The sequence below is a fragment of the Tachysurus vachellii genome, chromosome 14 (genome assembly GCF_030014155.1).
Source record: "Tachysurus vachellii isolate PV-2020 chromosome 14, HZAU_Pvac_v1, whole genome shotgun sequence".
Lineage (NCBI taxonomy): Eukaryota > Metazoa > Chordata > Actinopteri > Siluriformes > Bagridae > Tachysurus > Tachysurus vachellii.
Window position 1 is genome coordinate 11833028 of NC_083473.1, and position 15551 is coordinate 11848578.

Genomic DNA, 15551 nt, shown 5'->3' on the forward strand with positions numbered 1-15551 from the left:
TGGCCTACAATTTTATTTAGCATCTGTAAATTATGGAAAGGTTATGCCTGGTAATATTGTAAACATTCTAACACTATATATCGCGATATTATCATTAATATACTCTTTATAGTTAATAACGTATTTGCGATTTTTGACTTAGAAATAAATTTATGACTGTAACCTTCAGTGTTGTTAGTCAATAGGTCTCGTGCAGCTAGAATTAAGCTCTGCCCACACTGTCCTTGCCTACATTTCTATTGGTCACACGGAATGTGACAGGACACGTCCCCATTTGGCTGAACTAGAATATAAGGTGTCAGAAAACCTCCTCAGCAACAAGTGCCTGGAAGGTTGCGCACAGAGCAGTGCGTTCAAGCCAACCCGGCCTTACTGTATTGTTATTTCAAGAACCTTACAAAATATTACGTTTAACTTTTACGCGCGCTCTAGAGGCACGATAAACTCTGAGCTTTTTTTTTACGCACACAGTTGAATCCAAAGTATTTTAAAGAAAAGATGGAGCTGTCGGATATTCCGTTCCCCATCCCCTCGACAGATGATTTCTATGATGACCCTTGCTTCAACACCAGCGACATGCACTTCTTCGAAGACCTGGACCCTAGACTAGTGCACGTGAGCTTGCTCAAGGCGGACGAACACAACCACATGGAAGACGAACACATCCGGGCGCCGAGCGGCCACCACCAAGCGGGCAGGTGTCTGCTGTGGGCGTGTAAAGCATGCAAGAGGAAAACCACCAACGCAGATCGGCGCAAAGCCGCAACCATGAGAGAGAGGAGACGCCTGAGCAAAGTCAACGATGCTTTCGAAACCCTGAAGAGGTGCACGTCTACTAACCCTAATCAGAGGCTGCCCAAGGTGGAGATCCTGAGAAACGCCATCAGTTACATTGAGTCTCTCCAAGCCTTACTCAGAAGTCAAGAGGACAACTACTACCCGGTTCTGGAACAATACAGCGGTGATTCCGACGCCTCAAGTCCCAGGTCCAACTGCTCAGATGGCATGGTGAGAACATTTTACAGCTCTGCCATTCTGGTTTATTTAGCTACAAAGTCCCCCCATTCATATATCTGTAATTTAGCTCGTAGTGAGTTCATCTTAAAATACTGAATTTAAATGTTATGTTGCGTGTTTCCTAGATGGATTTTAATGGCCCTGCTCGCGCGTCCGGAAGAAGAAACAGCTATGACAACTCGTACTTCAGCGAAGCTCCAAATGGTGGGTGAACGCGTAAACACCAGTGCCTTTCAGGTTCATACTGACAAATATACTTGTTTGATCTGATGTAATGAAATACTAACAGTTTTCTGAATTGTGGATTTTTACAGGAGATGTACGGAGTAATAAGAACCCAGTGGTGTCGAGTTTGGACTGTTTGTCCAGTATCGTGGAGCGGATTTCCACCGAGTCTCCCGCCGCCTCCTCGCTCCCTGCACAGGAGCTGTGTGAAGGGGTCACCGGCTCTTCTCCAGAAACTAGCGCGCCTTCCCCAAATGACACCTGCAGCCCGACCGGCCCGACCCACGACCCCATCTACCAAGTGCTCTGAACAGTAAAGAGGAAACGCATCCATGCACCCATCCAGAGAACATGAGGGACGGATGGAAACAAACAACCATTTACGAGGACTACTACACCTGTCATAAACTGGGAAAAAAACTACCACAAATCTGTTCAAGAAGTTGGAGAACAGAAGAATCTAAAAATCCTTTAGACTTTCTTTCTTTCTTTCTTTCTTTCTTTCTTTCTTTCTTTCTTTCTTTCTTTCTTTCTAGAAAATGTCAAATTCCATTATGATCGTGGCTCTACAGAAGTCAGTTTCTTAACTCAGCTTATTTATATAATAATGCATTATTGCCATATGTGACCATATTTTCCCTTTCTTTTTGAAACTACTTTCTGTCACTTTCATCTTTTATTTTTCCTAATTATTTACAGAGAATAACCACTGCAGATATGAACATTAGAGGACCATTTTTGTACATGTGTATATAAGAGCGGTTTTTGTTAAAAACACGGAGAAACGAACGAACATAATTGTGTATTTAATATGGCCTGTTTGAGACGTTTGTTGTGTCCAGCGTTAAACTTTATATTTATACATCTTCAATGAGTGAATGTCGAATAAATAAAGATATGAATTATTTATACACAGACTTCAGTTGCTTGTGTAATTCTCTTCTTCGACTTATTTTTCGATTCTACACAAATATAAAATGTATTTAATAAACATAATTACATGTTATTTAGGTCATTTATGATTTGACTTGTGCTTATTTTAAGATGTCTTTAAAAATCAAATTTTGATTTTTTTTCTTTAAAAAATCGAATCAAATAATTCATTATTTCAAATTATATATATATATATATATATATATATATATATATATATATATATATATATATATATATATATATATATATATATATATATATATTGCTGAACTCTGAACAATACTGGAATGGTTACGAATTGTACGAAGTCGGCTAATTAAAATCTCATTTCGATTAAAACGATGAGAAATCAGACGCAAAATTTAAATGGTGTAAAATCTTTTTTATCCGTTAATATATATTTGAGTAACTGACACGTGATTGACTTAACCCCGAGATCAAGATCAAATTTCTCTTCAAATAATGCTACTGAATTTATTTAACTGTATATATTTTCCAGAATATTCTCAAAATTAAAGCCTACTTCGCAATTGACTGGTCTATCTTTTATTTTTTACAATTTTTTTATTTGAATTTAATTTATTTAATTTTCCAGGTATGAACACATTATTTTGACGCGGCTGAATGTAGGTTATATCTAAGCTTAATGTATGTTATAATTCCCTAAATGTAAAAGATCGAATATATCATTTCTATTTGTACATTTTATTAGTAGGAAAAAAGAAAATATATTTTTTATCTTAATAACAAAATGTATAAATGAAAACAATATACTCGGGAGCTCAGTTATTATACTAGTTATATAAACCACACACACACACACACACACACTCACACACACACACACACACACACACACACACACACACACACACACACAGTTTCGATCCCACGCTTGTATAAATTTAAGTTGTTCTGATCTGTGCCTGTTGAAAAAGTACATGAATTTAGTGCAATGTGGTATTCAGCAAATGCACATAACTAACTAACTAACTAACTAAATAAATAAATAAATAAATAAATAAATAAGCAAGCAAGCAAGCAAGCGGTGGTCCAGTAGAGAAAACAAAATATAGCAGCTGCCCCATCTGGTGGCCATCTGCATGTGCTACTAATCACTGACGTTGCAAGAAATGAATTTCTTGTGTACTTATTTTCATTATTTTTTATGTTGTGTAATTTCAATGTCATTTACAAACTTGAAATGACATTGAAATTACACAACATAAAAAATAATGAAAATAAGTACACAAGAAATGAATTTCTTGTGTAGAAATCTTTTATCTCTTGGGTAGAAATCTTAAGAAATGAATTTCTTGTGTACTTATTTTCATTATTTTTTATGTTGTGTAATTTCAATGTTTGTAAATGTTAATGTTTGTAAATTTCAAGTTTGTAAATGTTACATTACTACACTAGGCAGACAAAACATTTTTCTGATTGTCTATTAATCTGTTCTATTTTGTGCAAACGATTTTATTATGGCCCCAAGATAGGCTACTAAATTAAGGTCATTAAATCCTAATTATCAACAAATTCAGAATACTTTCCTAAAAATTTCCCACTCAGCCATATAGTTATAACCTCAGCCAGTTCGTAAGGTTTATTAATATCTGATGCTGCCCATTAATTGGTGAAAAAGATCCCGGTCAATGTTATCAGTATGAACGTGCTTATTATCGTGTCTCTTGTTATTTGGTCATAGTCCTTCATAATACTTAGTCATCGGTAACACAGAATATAGTCTGTATAGTGGTTGTTACTGTTGTCAGCATTAATAATAATAATAATAATAATAATAATAATAATAATAATAATAACAACAACAACAATAATAATAATAATAATAATAACAATAATAATAATAATAATAATAATAATAATGATGATGATGATGATGATGATAATAATAATAATAAGAAGAAGAAGAAGAAGAAGAAGAAGAAGAAGAAGAAGACTGTGATGGGTTGGCACTCCGTCCAGGGTGTATCCTGCCTTGATGCCCGATGATGCCTGAGATAGGCACAGGCTCCCCGTGACCCGAGGTAGATCGGATAAGCAGTAGAAAATGAATGAATGAATAATAATAAGAAGAAGAAGAAGAAGAAGAAGAAGAAGAAGAAGAAGAAGAAGAAGAAGAAGAAGAATGGTAATAATAATAATAATAATAATAATAATAATAATAATAATAAGAGGAAGAAGAAGAAGAAGAAGAAGAAGAAGAAGAAGAAGAATGGTAATAATAATAATAATAATAATAATAATAATAATAATAATAATAATAATAAGAGGAAGAAGAAGAAGAAGAAGAAGAAGAAGAAGAAGAAGAAGAATGGTAATAATAATAATAATAATAAGAAGAAGAAGAAGAAGAAGAAGAAGAAGAAGAAGAAGAAGAAGAATGGTAATAATAATAATAATAATAATAATAATAATAATAATAATAATAATAATAATAATAAGAGGAAGAAGAAGAAGAAGAAGAAGAAGAAGAAGAAGAAGAAGAAGAAGAAGAAGATTTCACCGGAAAACAAAAAAGGAACAAAATACCGTTAATTTTGTATTTCCATGTCTCTAATAAAATTGTGCTCATGTTTTATTTTTGCTCTCTCCTAAAGATACAGTTTAGGGTTGGGGATTAGGTGCAGTGAGCATTCTGCAGCTCAGTGATATCAGTGACTGATACTGACTTTATGCAGTTCTGCAATACCTACTTCTGGTTATGATGATTTCACGCTCTAAAAATGTAAAGTGAAGCAGAACTCCACAACTAACATTGTGTTAAATAACAAACCGAGACAAAGCGACGGGCGATTATTTCTTTTCAAACGCATCATGTCAATGACTGCAAGCGACAAAAAGTGACAGCCGACATGTGATTTTCTCCTTCAAATGCAAACCTTTGGCTCAAACGATTTTTCAGTCCAATCGTATAGTTCATGTGGTTATACATTTACAGACACAACTTGATTTCCTACCTGTAATTTGGTCCAATGCCCTGCTTTATAAATAAATAAATAAATAAATAAATAAATACTTTGGTTGTTTGAATCTTTGAATCTTGAATCTTGAATTACCCAAAATACCATGCGTTTTAAACTATTCGGCTATTTTGATTTAATAAATTAAATCCCAGATGGATTAAACCTTCTTGTTCATATATGCTTTTAACTGAAATTCAGATTATTTTATTTAAATAAAATAACAATTTGGTAAAACACAACATAAAAACATTTAAATGTTCAATATTCAACTCATTCTCCCCAGATGCCAATTAAGATACATTCTGATCTCTCCTGAAATATATATTGTTTGCCAATATTGCTAATATTTTTTAATGAATGAATGAATGAATTATTTAAATGGTCTAATTAAACACCATTCATACTAAATTTTGTGATGAATGAGTAAAACAGTGCATTATGTGTAATTTAACTACGCACTGCACACCCACTAGAGATAACAGCAAGTGACTTTACACTCTATTTTGTAGTGTAGCAGAGTCAGACAACTGACTTATGTCTGTCTAAAAAATTGTGTGTGTGTGTGTGTGTGTGTGTGTGTGTGTGTGTGTGTGTGTGTGTGTGTGTGTGTATTCAGTGTCCTGAAAATGTTTGGAGCTGTGACTTTGACCAGGCTAAAGCAGTTGCTGAAGAAAAATGAAGAGTCAGGTTGTTTGAATGGAGACATTGTACAAAATACATAGACAGTTCACTCGGCCTTATGCTATAAAGGAAATGATACCAATCAATTACTAGCCTGGAACAGATTTTTATAAATGCATTCCCTATGGCCTTTCTTTTTCCCAGATAAGTTTCATGTTGACAATGCTGTGTATGTAGCATTTTGTTTTCTGTTACAAATAGTTAGTAGGGCATCATGTAATGAAAATAATTGTAAAGGACAAGAATTATAAATGACAAAAACAATAACCCTAGTGATAATGGCTTTAGATTAACACTTTATTTACATGAAAAAATTGAGAACCAAACAGCGTTCCAAGACAAGGAAGTGTGAGTATTGAACAGCTATTATTACAGAGTCCTGCAGAGTAGCTACTTAGTAGACCTGTGACTACTAATACTACAGATAGCATTATCACTGTAGCTGGTGTATGGTCGCTTTTTAGTGGACTGCACAGTAATCTCCATCTGTCCATCAGCCATGCACTTGCTAAGGATTGTGGCACGGTCCACTTACTTCCTGCGGCGAGTGGCAGCTCCCTTCTTGCTGCTGTAATGTGAAAATTGCCAGGAACAAGCGAAGTCAGTTAATCTACTTCTACTACTGCCTGTTCATAAGATTAATATATAAATATTTTTTATAAGCCAGAGTATGACTTCATAAATCTAAAGGTGTTCAGAGTAGCACATTTGCTCAATTAACTACAGTGTGTTCAGATTATACTGCATGCTACATGCCCAGTCACAACCGGCGTCACTTACCTTTGTAAATTTATGTCAAGTCAAGCAATAGACTTGAAATAAATTTGCCTTGAGACACAAGAGAGTTATTTCTCTTTGGCAGACATGAGGTGTCCAGAGATGTTGGGAGCTATTGGCTAACCTCACTAGAAACCAGAGTTCTGTGCATGTGCTTTAAAAATGTGGTGAATCTTTTATAAATGGATTTATAAATCAAGAAATAGTGAAATGATAGTTATTTTGCCATGCATAGCACCGAAATGATGATGTAAATTGATATGAATGATTAGAGTGGAATAGAATAGAAAAAAAATAGAATAGAATAGAACAGAATGGGATGGGATGGAATGGGATGGGATGGGTTTGGCAGTGGCGGTTCTACATAATCTCAGCTTGGGGTCCAGGTGAGAACCAGATGCTCTGTTGGAGGAACTGTTTAGTCCGCACTGTTGCTCTGCTAAGCAAATAAAAAATGGATGTGCAATGGATAAAGCTGGTAAGCTAGCTAGCAACCTAATATTACTCAGACATCACAATCAACAAATTGTTAGAAATTGTTAGCTCACTTTATAGTTTTCAAAACTTGGATGTTATTGAAATACAACTAAAAAAGAAGTGAGCTGGGATTTAAAGTTGTAAAACTATCCTTTTTTTCCCTTCTGTATTGCACAGACCTTCATAGAAGATGGTATTCTGTGGCCTGATATTCATCATAAATGTTGAATCCAAAAGCATCTAATGACACATGTTGGATTTTCTGTCTTTCACGGGTAAACAGGTCAAAATTTTTCTTTAACATCCCAAAGATAATTCTTCTTGTTATAGCTACACTGGGCCTCCTTTTACCCTGCCTAGAACCACCACTGCAGACCGGATGTGATATAGACTCATAGATTTTATTTATTTAAACTTACTGTTTCTGGAGCTCATCAATACGATTTCTGAGAGAGATGACCTGAAAACAACACATCAACACATTTTAACAAGCATAAAATCACTCGCGGATGCAGAACCGGCTCTCACCTTGGTATCTCCAGCTCTCTTGGGACGACACAACACTTGCACAGTGTAACACCTTAAATACAGTCTGATGTACAGTATTTACTTACACATTGTCCATGTTGTTTGGAGGGGGAACTGCTTTGTTACTGTTATTGTACTATATTTCTTAAAATAAATGTGCAATAAAATAAATAAAAATACAAGAAAATGAAATAAAATCCTTGCAGGTCACCTGTTCCTTTCTTTCACTTCTGGCCTGTAAGTGTACTGAATAAGCAGACACACTGCATGCACAGTAGGTAGCTCCATCTAAACCTGTAACAACTTACAATTTACTCAGCTCCTCCACTCTCTTACGCAGTGTTGTAACCTGAAGAAGATTGACGTTGGGTTTATATGCATCTCAGGTAGAACTTCTCAACCACGATTTACACCGACTACTTCTTATGTCTATTCTGACTTCAAATGAATCGAAAATAATATAATGGTTTAGTTTAAATATGCTAATTTCCTACCTCATATTTCTGTCTCTTCAGCCTCTCCATATGGTCAAACTTCTCAGACTCCAGGGTCTTAATCCATTCATACAGCTCCTTGGCCTTCTCTCTGTGGTACATGTCAGTGAGGTTAGATCTTACAGTGCCATCTGCTGATTCTACCAGCTCTATTGCATTCATATTGCAGCAAAGCTTACTTCAGTTTGTCTTCATTGAGGTGGTCAATGTTGAGTGCCTTACGCCTCTCAGCCAGGATCTTCTTCTTCTTTTCCCTCTCTGTCTGTTTCTTGCCACCTCTCTTAGAGTCAGCCTGGAATTATATTTTATACCCAAATTAGTTTGCATGTATTTAAATGAGAGAAATCTGAAAGTGCTGAATGTGACAGAACAAGACAGGACTACATCACCTTCTGCAGGTAGCTGCTAAACTGGGAGCCCATGCTGGTCAGAGCTGACTTCTTCTTAGCATCTTCATCAGCCTTCTTCTTGGCATCAGCCTCTTCCTTTCTCAGCCTTTCTTCCTGTAGAAGTAGGTAAGTTTGTGTATGCTGGATTGCAGATAGAATTAGTGTGTGAATGAGAACAGTGGTGTGACAGACATACCTCACGCCTTGCCTGGCGCTCCTTCTCCTTCTCAGCCATGATCCTTTGCTGATCTGCCCTCTCAGATCTGCGCTTCTCCTGTTATTGAACACACAAACAATCCTATGTTACCTTGGTCTTGATCTATGATTCACCTCATCTCCAAGGTATTTAAATTATTACCATTTTCAACTACATTTTGATTAACTCACAATTCTCTCTTTAAGAGCGATTAGCTCTTCCTCCTCCTTCTTTCTATGCTCAAAGTGGGCATCGATCAGGGCTTGCAGCTCTACAAGATCCTTGTTTTGACGCTTCTTCTGGATGTCCTGTTTTGTAGAGAGGCAAATCCTTGTTTTATTCAAGTTCTTAAAAATGGCATCAGACAAATTATTGTAACTAAAATAAAAACATAGTTCTACTGTTAGCTTGAAGAAAAACTTACATCAAAGTCCACTTTGTCACCCTCAGGGATCCTGGGTGCAGATGGCCTTTGGTAAAAATATTGAAAAAATGATAAATTAGATAAGGAGTATAAAATAAAATCCCTGTTTAAATTCCAGAACAGAGTTAACAGAGTATTAATCGTTGCTCACTGAATTCACAGTGATGCTGAATGTGGATTTGTCTACTTACTTGAACTTAGGCTTCTCCTCTGTAGATTAAAAATGAAGAGGGGACAAGTACACAGCATGTTGTTAGAAGTCCACTCATGGTAGTAAATGAAACATACTGGTATTTTTAAACCAAAACTCAAAAATGGGTAGTAAACTACTTAACAAGCACATAATTATTTCACATAATGGTCAAAATATTAGGAAACAATTAAAAACCTTAAGTTGAGATAAAAAAAAAAAAAATTAGGTACACATTAATGCATGAACATCACAAAGACGTGAGAAAGTTGTGAATTAGGTTCATACTTGTTATATTGAGTTATTAACATTCTCAGGTTTTGCTGATTTAAATCAAAGTTAAATTTAAATTAACTTTGCAAAAAAAAGATAGAAAGACAAGAAAAGAAAGAAAAGGTGGCTTAGTTAGCACCTGGTCCTCCCTCTTGATCTGAGTGAGTCAGTGAATGGTGCATGGCATGCAGATTAAATGGCATTGCAGGGTTAGAGTAGTGCGCAGTGGCTAGTGGTTGTTAGCATTTTATATTCTTTCACCCTTTTTCGCCAAATACATTTAATTAAGGAAACACCATTTATCCATTTAAAATTAGGAATCCATGTCCATCTTTTTATATACGTATATATAAATCTTATCTTTATGTTTATTGGCCAATTATAAAGCAGTGCTTCTTGCTCCAAAAGAACACGTTTTACTGGGAGGAACCTCTGTGCACACATTCTCCAACAAACGGAGACTACAGACAGCTGAGACAAGGGACCAAGGTGTCCTTCCAACATACAAAGGTAGGATACATCTGTAATCAACATACCTTCCTCTTCAAAGCCCTCTGCATGCAGCAAGTAATGAAAGCAAAAGCAGAATAGACAAAATTAGCAAATGCAATACAGCTGTATATCTTACAAGTTGCATTTACGTGGTACAATAAGACATACACTAATGAGAAGCCGGAATTCTGGGAGATAATCAAAGGGTGTTCACTGTTAGGAATTGTCACTAGACTGTTTGTTACTTCTGAAACAGGAATCTGTTTTGATGAGAGGAGATCTAACTGAAATGTGAACCCAAGTATTTTCACATTGTACATTATGATGTTCTCTAGCTCATCAAAGGTCCCATAACATTATTCCTTTGGTGGGCATAAAGTACAAAAACTACTTATAATAAATACTAAATATAATTAAGTCCATAATCACCACAAGTAAAGATGAGGTTTGAATTAATAATACTCCAAAACATCATCAGTTTGAGTAATGGCACTGTAACCCACAGACACTGATAATAATGTGGTGTTTTAGCCAGTGCATGCCAAAAGCATCAAGGGGCTTCTTTCTATCACAGGCAGTCATCATTGCTTGAGCAGAAGTGATGATAAGTGATGATGGTTCATATCTAGAAGCTAGCGTATGGTTATATGGAATTGAAGCAATGGGGATCGTCTGAAAGCTGCATCATACACTGCATAGTGTAAGCAGAAAGGGGTCAGCAAACTGGGAGTCACCTATAGGCATGAATAAGGTTTAACTCCTGTTGACAATGGCCAGGTAAGAAGAGGAGGTAATGCATGATTACTCAGGAACCCTGAGAGAGGAAGGTTCGGTAAGAGGGGACCTGATTAGTGCACTGTGACTGGCATGTGATGGGTTGGAGCGCACTGCTACTTTATGGTGAAGGATGAGAGAATATTTCATGCCACATACCTTCTACCACAGCCTCGGCTTCTGGCTCAGGTTCAGGCTCAGGCTCTGGCTCTGGGGCTACTGGCTCTGGTTCTGGCTCTGGTTCAGGCTCAGGCTCAGCCTCAGGCTCAGGTTCAGGTTCTGGGGCTGCCTCAGGAGCCACCTCTACATCTACTACCTCCTCAGCTACCTCTATACATGTCCAAGGGGGCGGGGATGGGAAAGGATGGTTATGTTTCAAGAGGTTAGTGGATGAAGCTCAGGGTAAGTGATTACTGGATTTTAGAGGGAGAAAAGTGTTGTTATTAGTAGCCTGTCTGGCAGTAATCAAGTGGAGGACACGCCAAGGCCACCAGGGGGCCCTATCACAGCAAATGTAGCACATGGTGAGGAAGTGAATAAAAGACTGGTTACACAGGTGATACTCAACCTAGACCTAGAAACCACTTTAGAATGGTGTTACTGCATTAATTTGTAGGAAATTGAGCATTTAAAAGTCCATGCTTGTAAATTTGACATATGTAATATATCTGAAAATCTGAGTAAAATATGGTTACTGTCTTCCACAATTATTTCTACTGTGAAACGTATCTTCATAGTTTGGTAGGTTTGGTGATTATTCAGTCAATCTATGCAAATAAATAATCCGTATAGAATACAAGCACAACTATGCAGAAAATGTGAGGTTAGTAAGCTAGCAAGTGGCATGATATGGACTGGAATGTAGAGCTTCAAATGATTTATGGGTCCATGAACAAGACAGAAAGTAAAAGACAAGAGATGATAATAAAGTTCAAGCATGCAAGAACATTTATACAGCACCTCTGGTAGTAAAATAAGGGAGATGGGGTAATTGAGGGTCAAAATGATCAATATTAGAAAAAACTAGCATCACTAGAAAATTAGTGTTGATGGAAATAAGACGTCCATCTAATATTTGTATTTTACCTTCATCGCCGACTTCTTTTTTTTTAATTTGTGAAAAGAAAGCAGTAGATTAGCAGTTATCAATAATGTCCAGCTATGCATAGATTGGTGATCTATGTACAGTTGGAGTCCTGCCAAGCATACACTGTCCATCCCTCCACAGCTCATAACTTCATATGTTTATCATGGAGTACATCTAATAACATTAAAATCTCTTTAAAAGTAAGGGTATGTGAACTTATCCAGCTGTGGACTATGCAAAGTGTATTTTATCAAAACAAAGCTCAGAAACAACTGCAGCATTTTTATTTTGAATTGCTTAATTGTAAATTACATGATTTATAATTAAGATGGTATTTAGAGACTCGGTCATAATACCTGCATTACACTCTTAGAAAAAAGTTTCTGTCCAAAGATTTAAAGGATAAAGTTGTAGGGTTTTACATACGGTTTAACAATTAGAGAAGTTTCTAAGCACAACCCCTTTAGAAAGCTAAAACCATTAGCTATCCAAAGAATCTTTGAGGAACCATTTTTTAAGAGTGTATCTTATAATTCAGAGTGCTCTGCCAGTTTTGGTATCATGCGTAGCTAAAAAATTGTTGCTGATAATAAAGCATTGCTCAACCAAAAGCTTTAATATAAACGCAAACTGAACGTAATATGAACAGAAATGTAAATTGAGGTACTTATGATTGAAGTAGTTATAAATGACTGAGAAACAAATGATACAAAGAAACATTGACATTTTTGTAACTGTCAACTTTAAAACTGAATCAGAAGCAATAGTTGATATTAAAGGTAAAGTAGCAGTACTTACCCTGCTGATCACTAAAATACAAATAAAACAGAAATTGTAGTTATTTTTAAATATTTATTATATTATTGATTTAAAATGTGAATGGTGCCATAGGAAGAAAACTCACACATCCTCTGTGTCAGACATGATGACAGTGGACTTTGGGACTGAAATGGATAAATAGATTAGATTCCTGTGGCATTAGCACACCATGAGACCACCTTATACATGCTCATCTTCAGACTATAAATAACAGTGCTTGGAAAATGCTTACACTCACAAACTTGCTCTGCTAAGTTATGACACTGCCAAAAGAGCTGACATATTAAAATGAGCATGGACAGTAAAGGCCATCAGTTATACTAAACTTTCTTTATCTTTACCAAACCACATTCCTGGCCTTTTTCCCTGACATGCCATTTCTGCTAAGATAGACAGCAACAACTAGATTATTAGCTATAAAAATCTCCTGAAACCCAAGCTGTGCTGAGTTGTAAGTGAGACTTCTCCACATATGGTTTTATGGCAATGTTCTTCTTTGACTCGGTCTGAGAGATTAATGAGCCTGTCGGCATGCCAGGTTCAAGTGTAAGCCCAGAGGTCAAGCAGTCTCCTTCAGAACAACTCATTTATTTAAAAAAATATGTTATTTCTTTAAAAAGATTGAATTTTGTGATCATCATAATCCTATCATTTTGTATTTTGGGGTTTACTAAGTTAGCTGAATTACGGCTGAGTTAGCTGAGAGAGGCCTGAGTCAGCACTGATGTGAGAAATCCTTTAAGATCTCTTGCGTCTAAGAGATGCATCTTAGACAGGTGCAAGTGCCATCCTGACATGGTTCAGGATCCAGTTTCCATCACCAAGATCAGATTCTTTCCCTTGGAATAGTATCTGTAACACATACTTCGTTCCCTTATGTGGTCATGGTATATGCAAATACAGTTTTGTAGAATTTTGCAAGAAATTCAAGCCATATTCAAATTCAAGGAAAATTAATTTCATATTCAAATTCTCAAGAATTACTAACTAAAAATGGACTTTATATCAGAACATATCAGAAGTTTTTAGACATAATAAGTCTAAAATAATAGATAATATAAATAAAGATTATTTAAAGACTATTTTTGATTGACAGCTGAAAATGTTGTAGTGTTTTAGAGTTTTTTTGTTTTTTTTTTGCTGTTTTGAATAAACTAATTCAATTACCTTTAAACCAATATCAATGTGGAACTGACACTTCTGAAGTATTGTTATTTTTTTTTATAAATTTTTGAGTGTGCACAGTAATGAGTGAAACAACCAACAACCAACCCTGATTGTTGGTTAATAAAACAAACTCATCAATAACAGTAGCTGGCAAACATCTAACACTAGCTACTGCTAATATACTGACCCAAAATGAACACAGGTGAACACACACACACACACACACACACACACACACACTAACCAATTCATACTCATTTTTCCTCAAATAACAATAATAGCACCAGAAATATTCCATAGTGTAAAATTAATTCTTTCTTTACCTTCATAAATCATAGCATGTCAGTAGTCAGTACATTATCCATATTATCAACATTTATACACATGCTGTCTTTATCTAGCATGCACACTATAATATTCGGTACTACACTATTAAGCAGAACCTGTCATAGCTCCATCAGTGCAATAGCCTTTGCTTTGCTTCTTTTCCATCCTCTCACCTCAAAAGTACCAAGGGTTTAAGTCATCAACATCTGTGTAAATGGCTGCAATCACTGGAAATAAATTTGTGGTTACTTCTATTGATGATTAAAACCCCTGTTGTAGCCTATCCTCTGCTTTAAATCCTGAATGTTTCTGCTCAATGCCAATGCTTTTTGCACACATATATTCTTCTGATATACAGGTGGAGAAGGATGCCCTGTTTTCAAATTGCTTTCTCACTCACAGTCACACACACTGTCATCTTCTTTCCCTTTCACTACAATTCTCTTTCTGTCTGTGTCTGTTCTCTCTGTCTTACCTCAGAAAAGCTGAAAAGAAGTGAGCTCCCTGGTGGCGGAGACTGGCTGTAAAGTTCTGCAAACATCCAGGGCCGATTAAGTCCTTCTGTTATAGTGATACTTGATCTGTAAAGGCTTCCCATTGGATGAGAGGGCAGGGTGGGCATGGCTAAGGAGGCCAGGTCCAGGTCTTGGCATAGGCACTGAATAAGGAGATGGAACGATTGGGGGAATGCGAACGAGGAACAAGTTTAGAATGGGGCAAGACAGCATCGCTATATTTGATGTTGCATTAGTCTAGCAAATCAAAGATCATGCCTGAACGTGAGTGGAACAGGCATTTAAAACAAGGAGGCATTAGCAGGCTAATCAGGGGCTTAGAGCCTGGTGTTTCCTCAGGGAAGGGATCACAAATGCACTGATTTGAAATCTGTACATATGTGGGGATGCCAGGGTGTCAAAATGTATACTACATATCTTGCACAACTGATTGAACATTAAATAAATTAGAATACCTTAAAAAAACTATACCATAAAAGAATTATGAATTATATTCAATTCTTATGTTATTATTAGTGATGTGTTTGTTTCAGTTGCTGATATTAAAATTTAACATATAATATCTAATATAATTAAATATATATAATATAGTATAATATAATAGTTTATTTTGGCAGGGATAATTAATAAATTTTCATTTCCGTCTGAAAAATAAGAAAGATTTTTCCTGTCCTGATGAGGTAAGGTTAATGAAGTGTCCTAAGTATGTTTTTCCACACCCTGCTTATGGTGTCTAGTTTACATACATGGGGTTAAAAATTAATCAATTGCCCAGCAGA

General features: G+C 35.9%; 2 protein-coding genes and 1 long non-coding RNA gene across 3 annotated transcripts; 1 reads left to right on the plus strand and 2 right to left on the minus strand.

Annotated features, from left to right (window-relative positions):
• The first annotated feature begins 331 nt into the window (after positions 1-331).
• myod1 (myogenic differentiation 1) lies at positions 332-2159 on the plus strand. The gene is made up of 3 exons (XM_060886755.1): positions 332-1008; positions 1143-1221; positions 1332-2159. Exons 1-3 carry the CDS (start codon positions 499-501, stop codon positions 1550-1552), a joined length of 810 nt encoding a protein of 269 aa, XP_060742738.1. The 5' UTR covers positions 332-498; the 3' UTR covers positions 1553-2159.
• Positions 2160-6119: 3960 nt separating this feature from the next.
• On the minus strand, positions 6120-12075 carry tnnt3a (troponin T type 3a (skeletal, fast)). The gene is made up of 13 exons (XM_060887366.1): positions 12069-12075; positions 11944-11958; positions 11017-11187; positions 10128-10145; positions 9320-9338; positions 9129-9174; positions 8896-9012; positions 8705-8782; positions 8509-8622; positions 8299-8411; positions 8120-8210; positions 7934-7974; positions 6120-6411 (listed from the first exon to the last, which is right to left on the minus strand). Exons 1-13 carry the CDS (start codon positions 12073-12075, stop codon positions 6375-6377), a joined length of 867 nt encoding a protein of 288 aa, XP_060743349.1. The 3' UTR covers positions 6120-6374.
• Positions 12076-12848: 773 nt separating this feature from the next.
• Positions 12849-14784, minus strand: LOC132856891 (uncharacterized). The gene is made up of 3 exons (XR_009649462.1): positions 14733-14784; positions 14431-14484; positions 12849-12888 (listed from the first exon to the last, which is right to left on the minus strand). It is a non-coding gene; the product is annotated as an uncharacterized LOC132856891 (long non-coding RNA).
• Between the last annotated feature and the right edge of the window lie 767 nt (positions 14785-15551).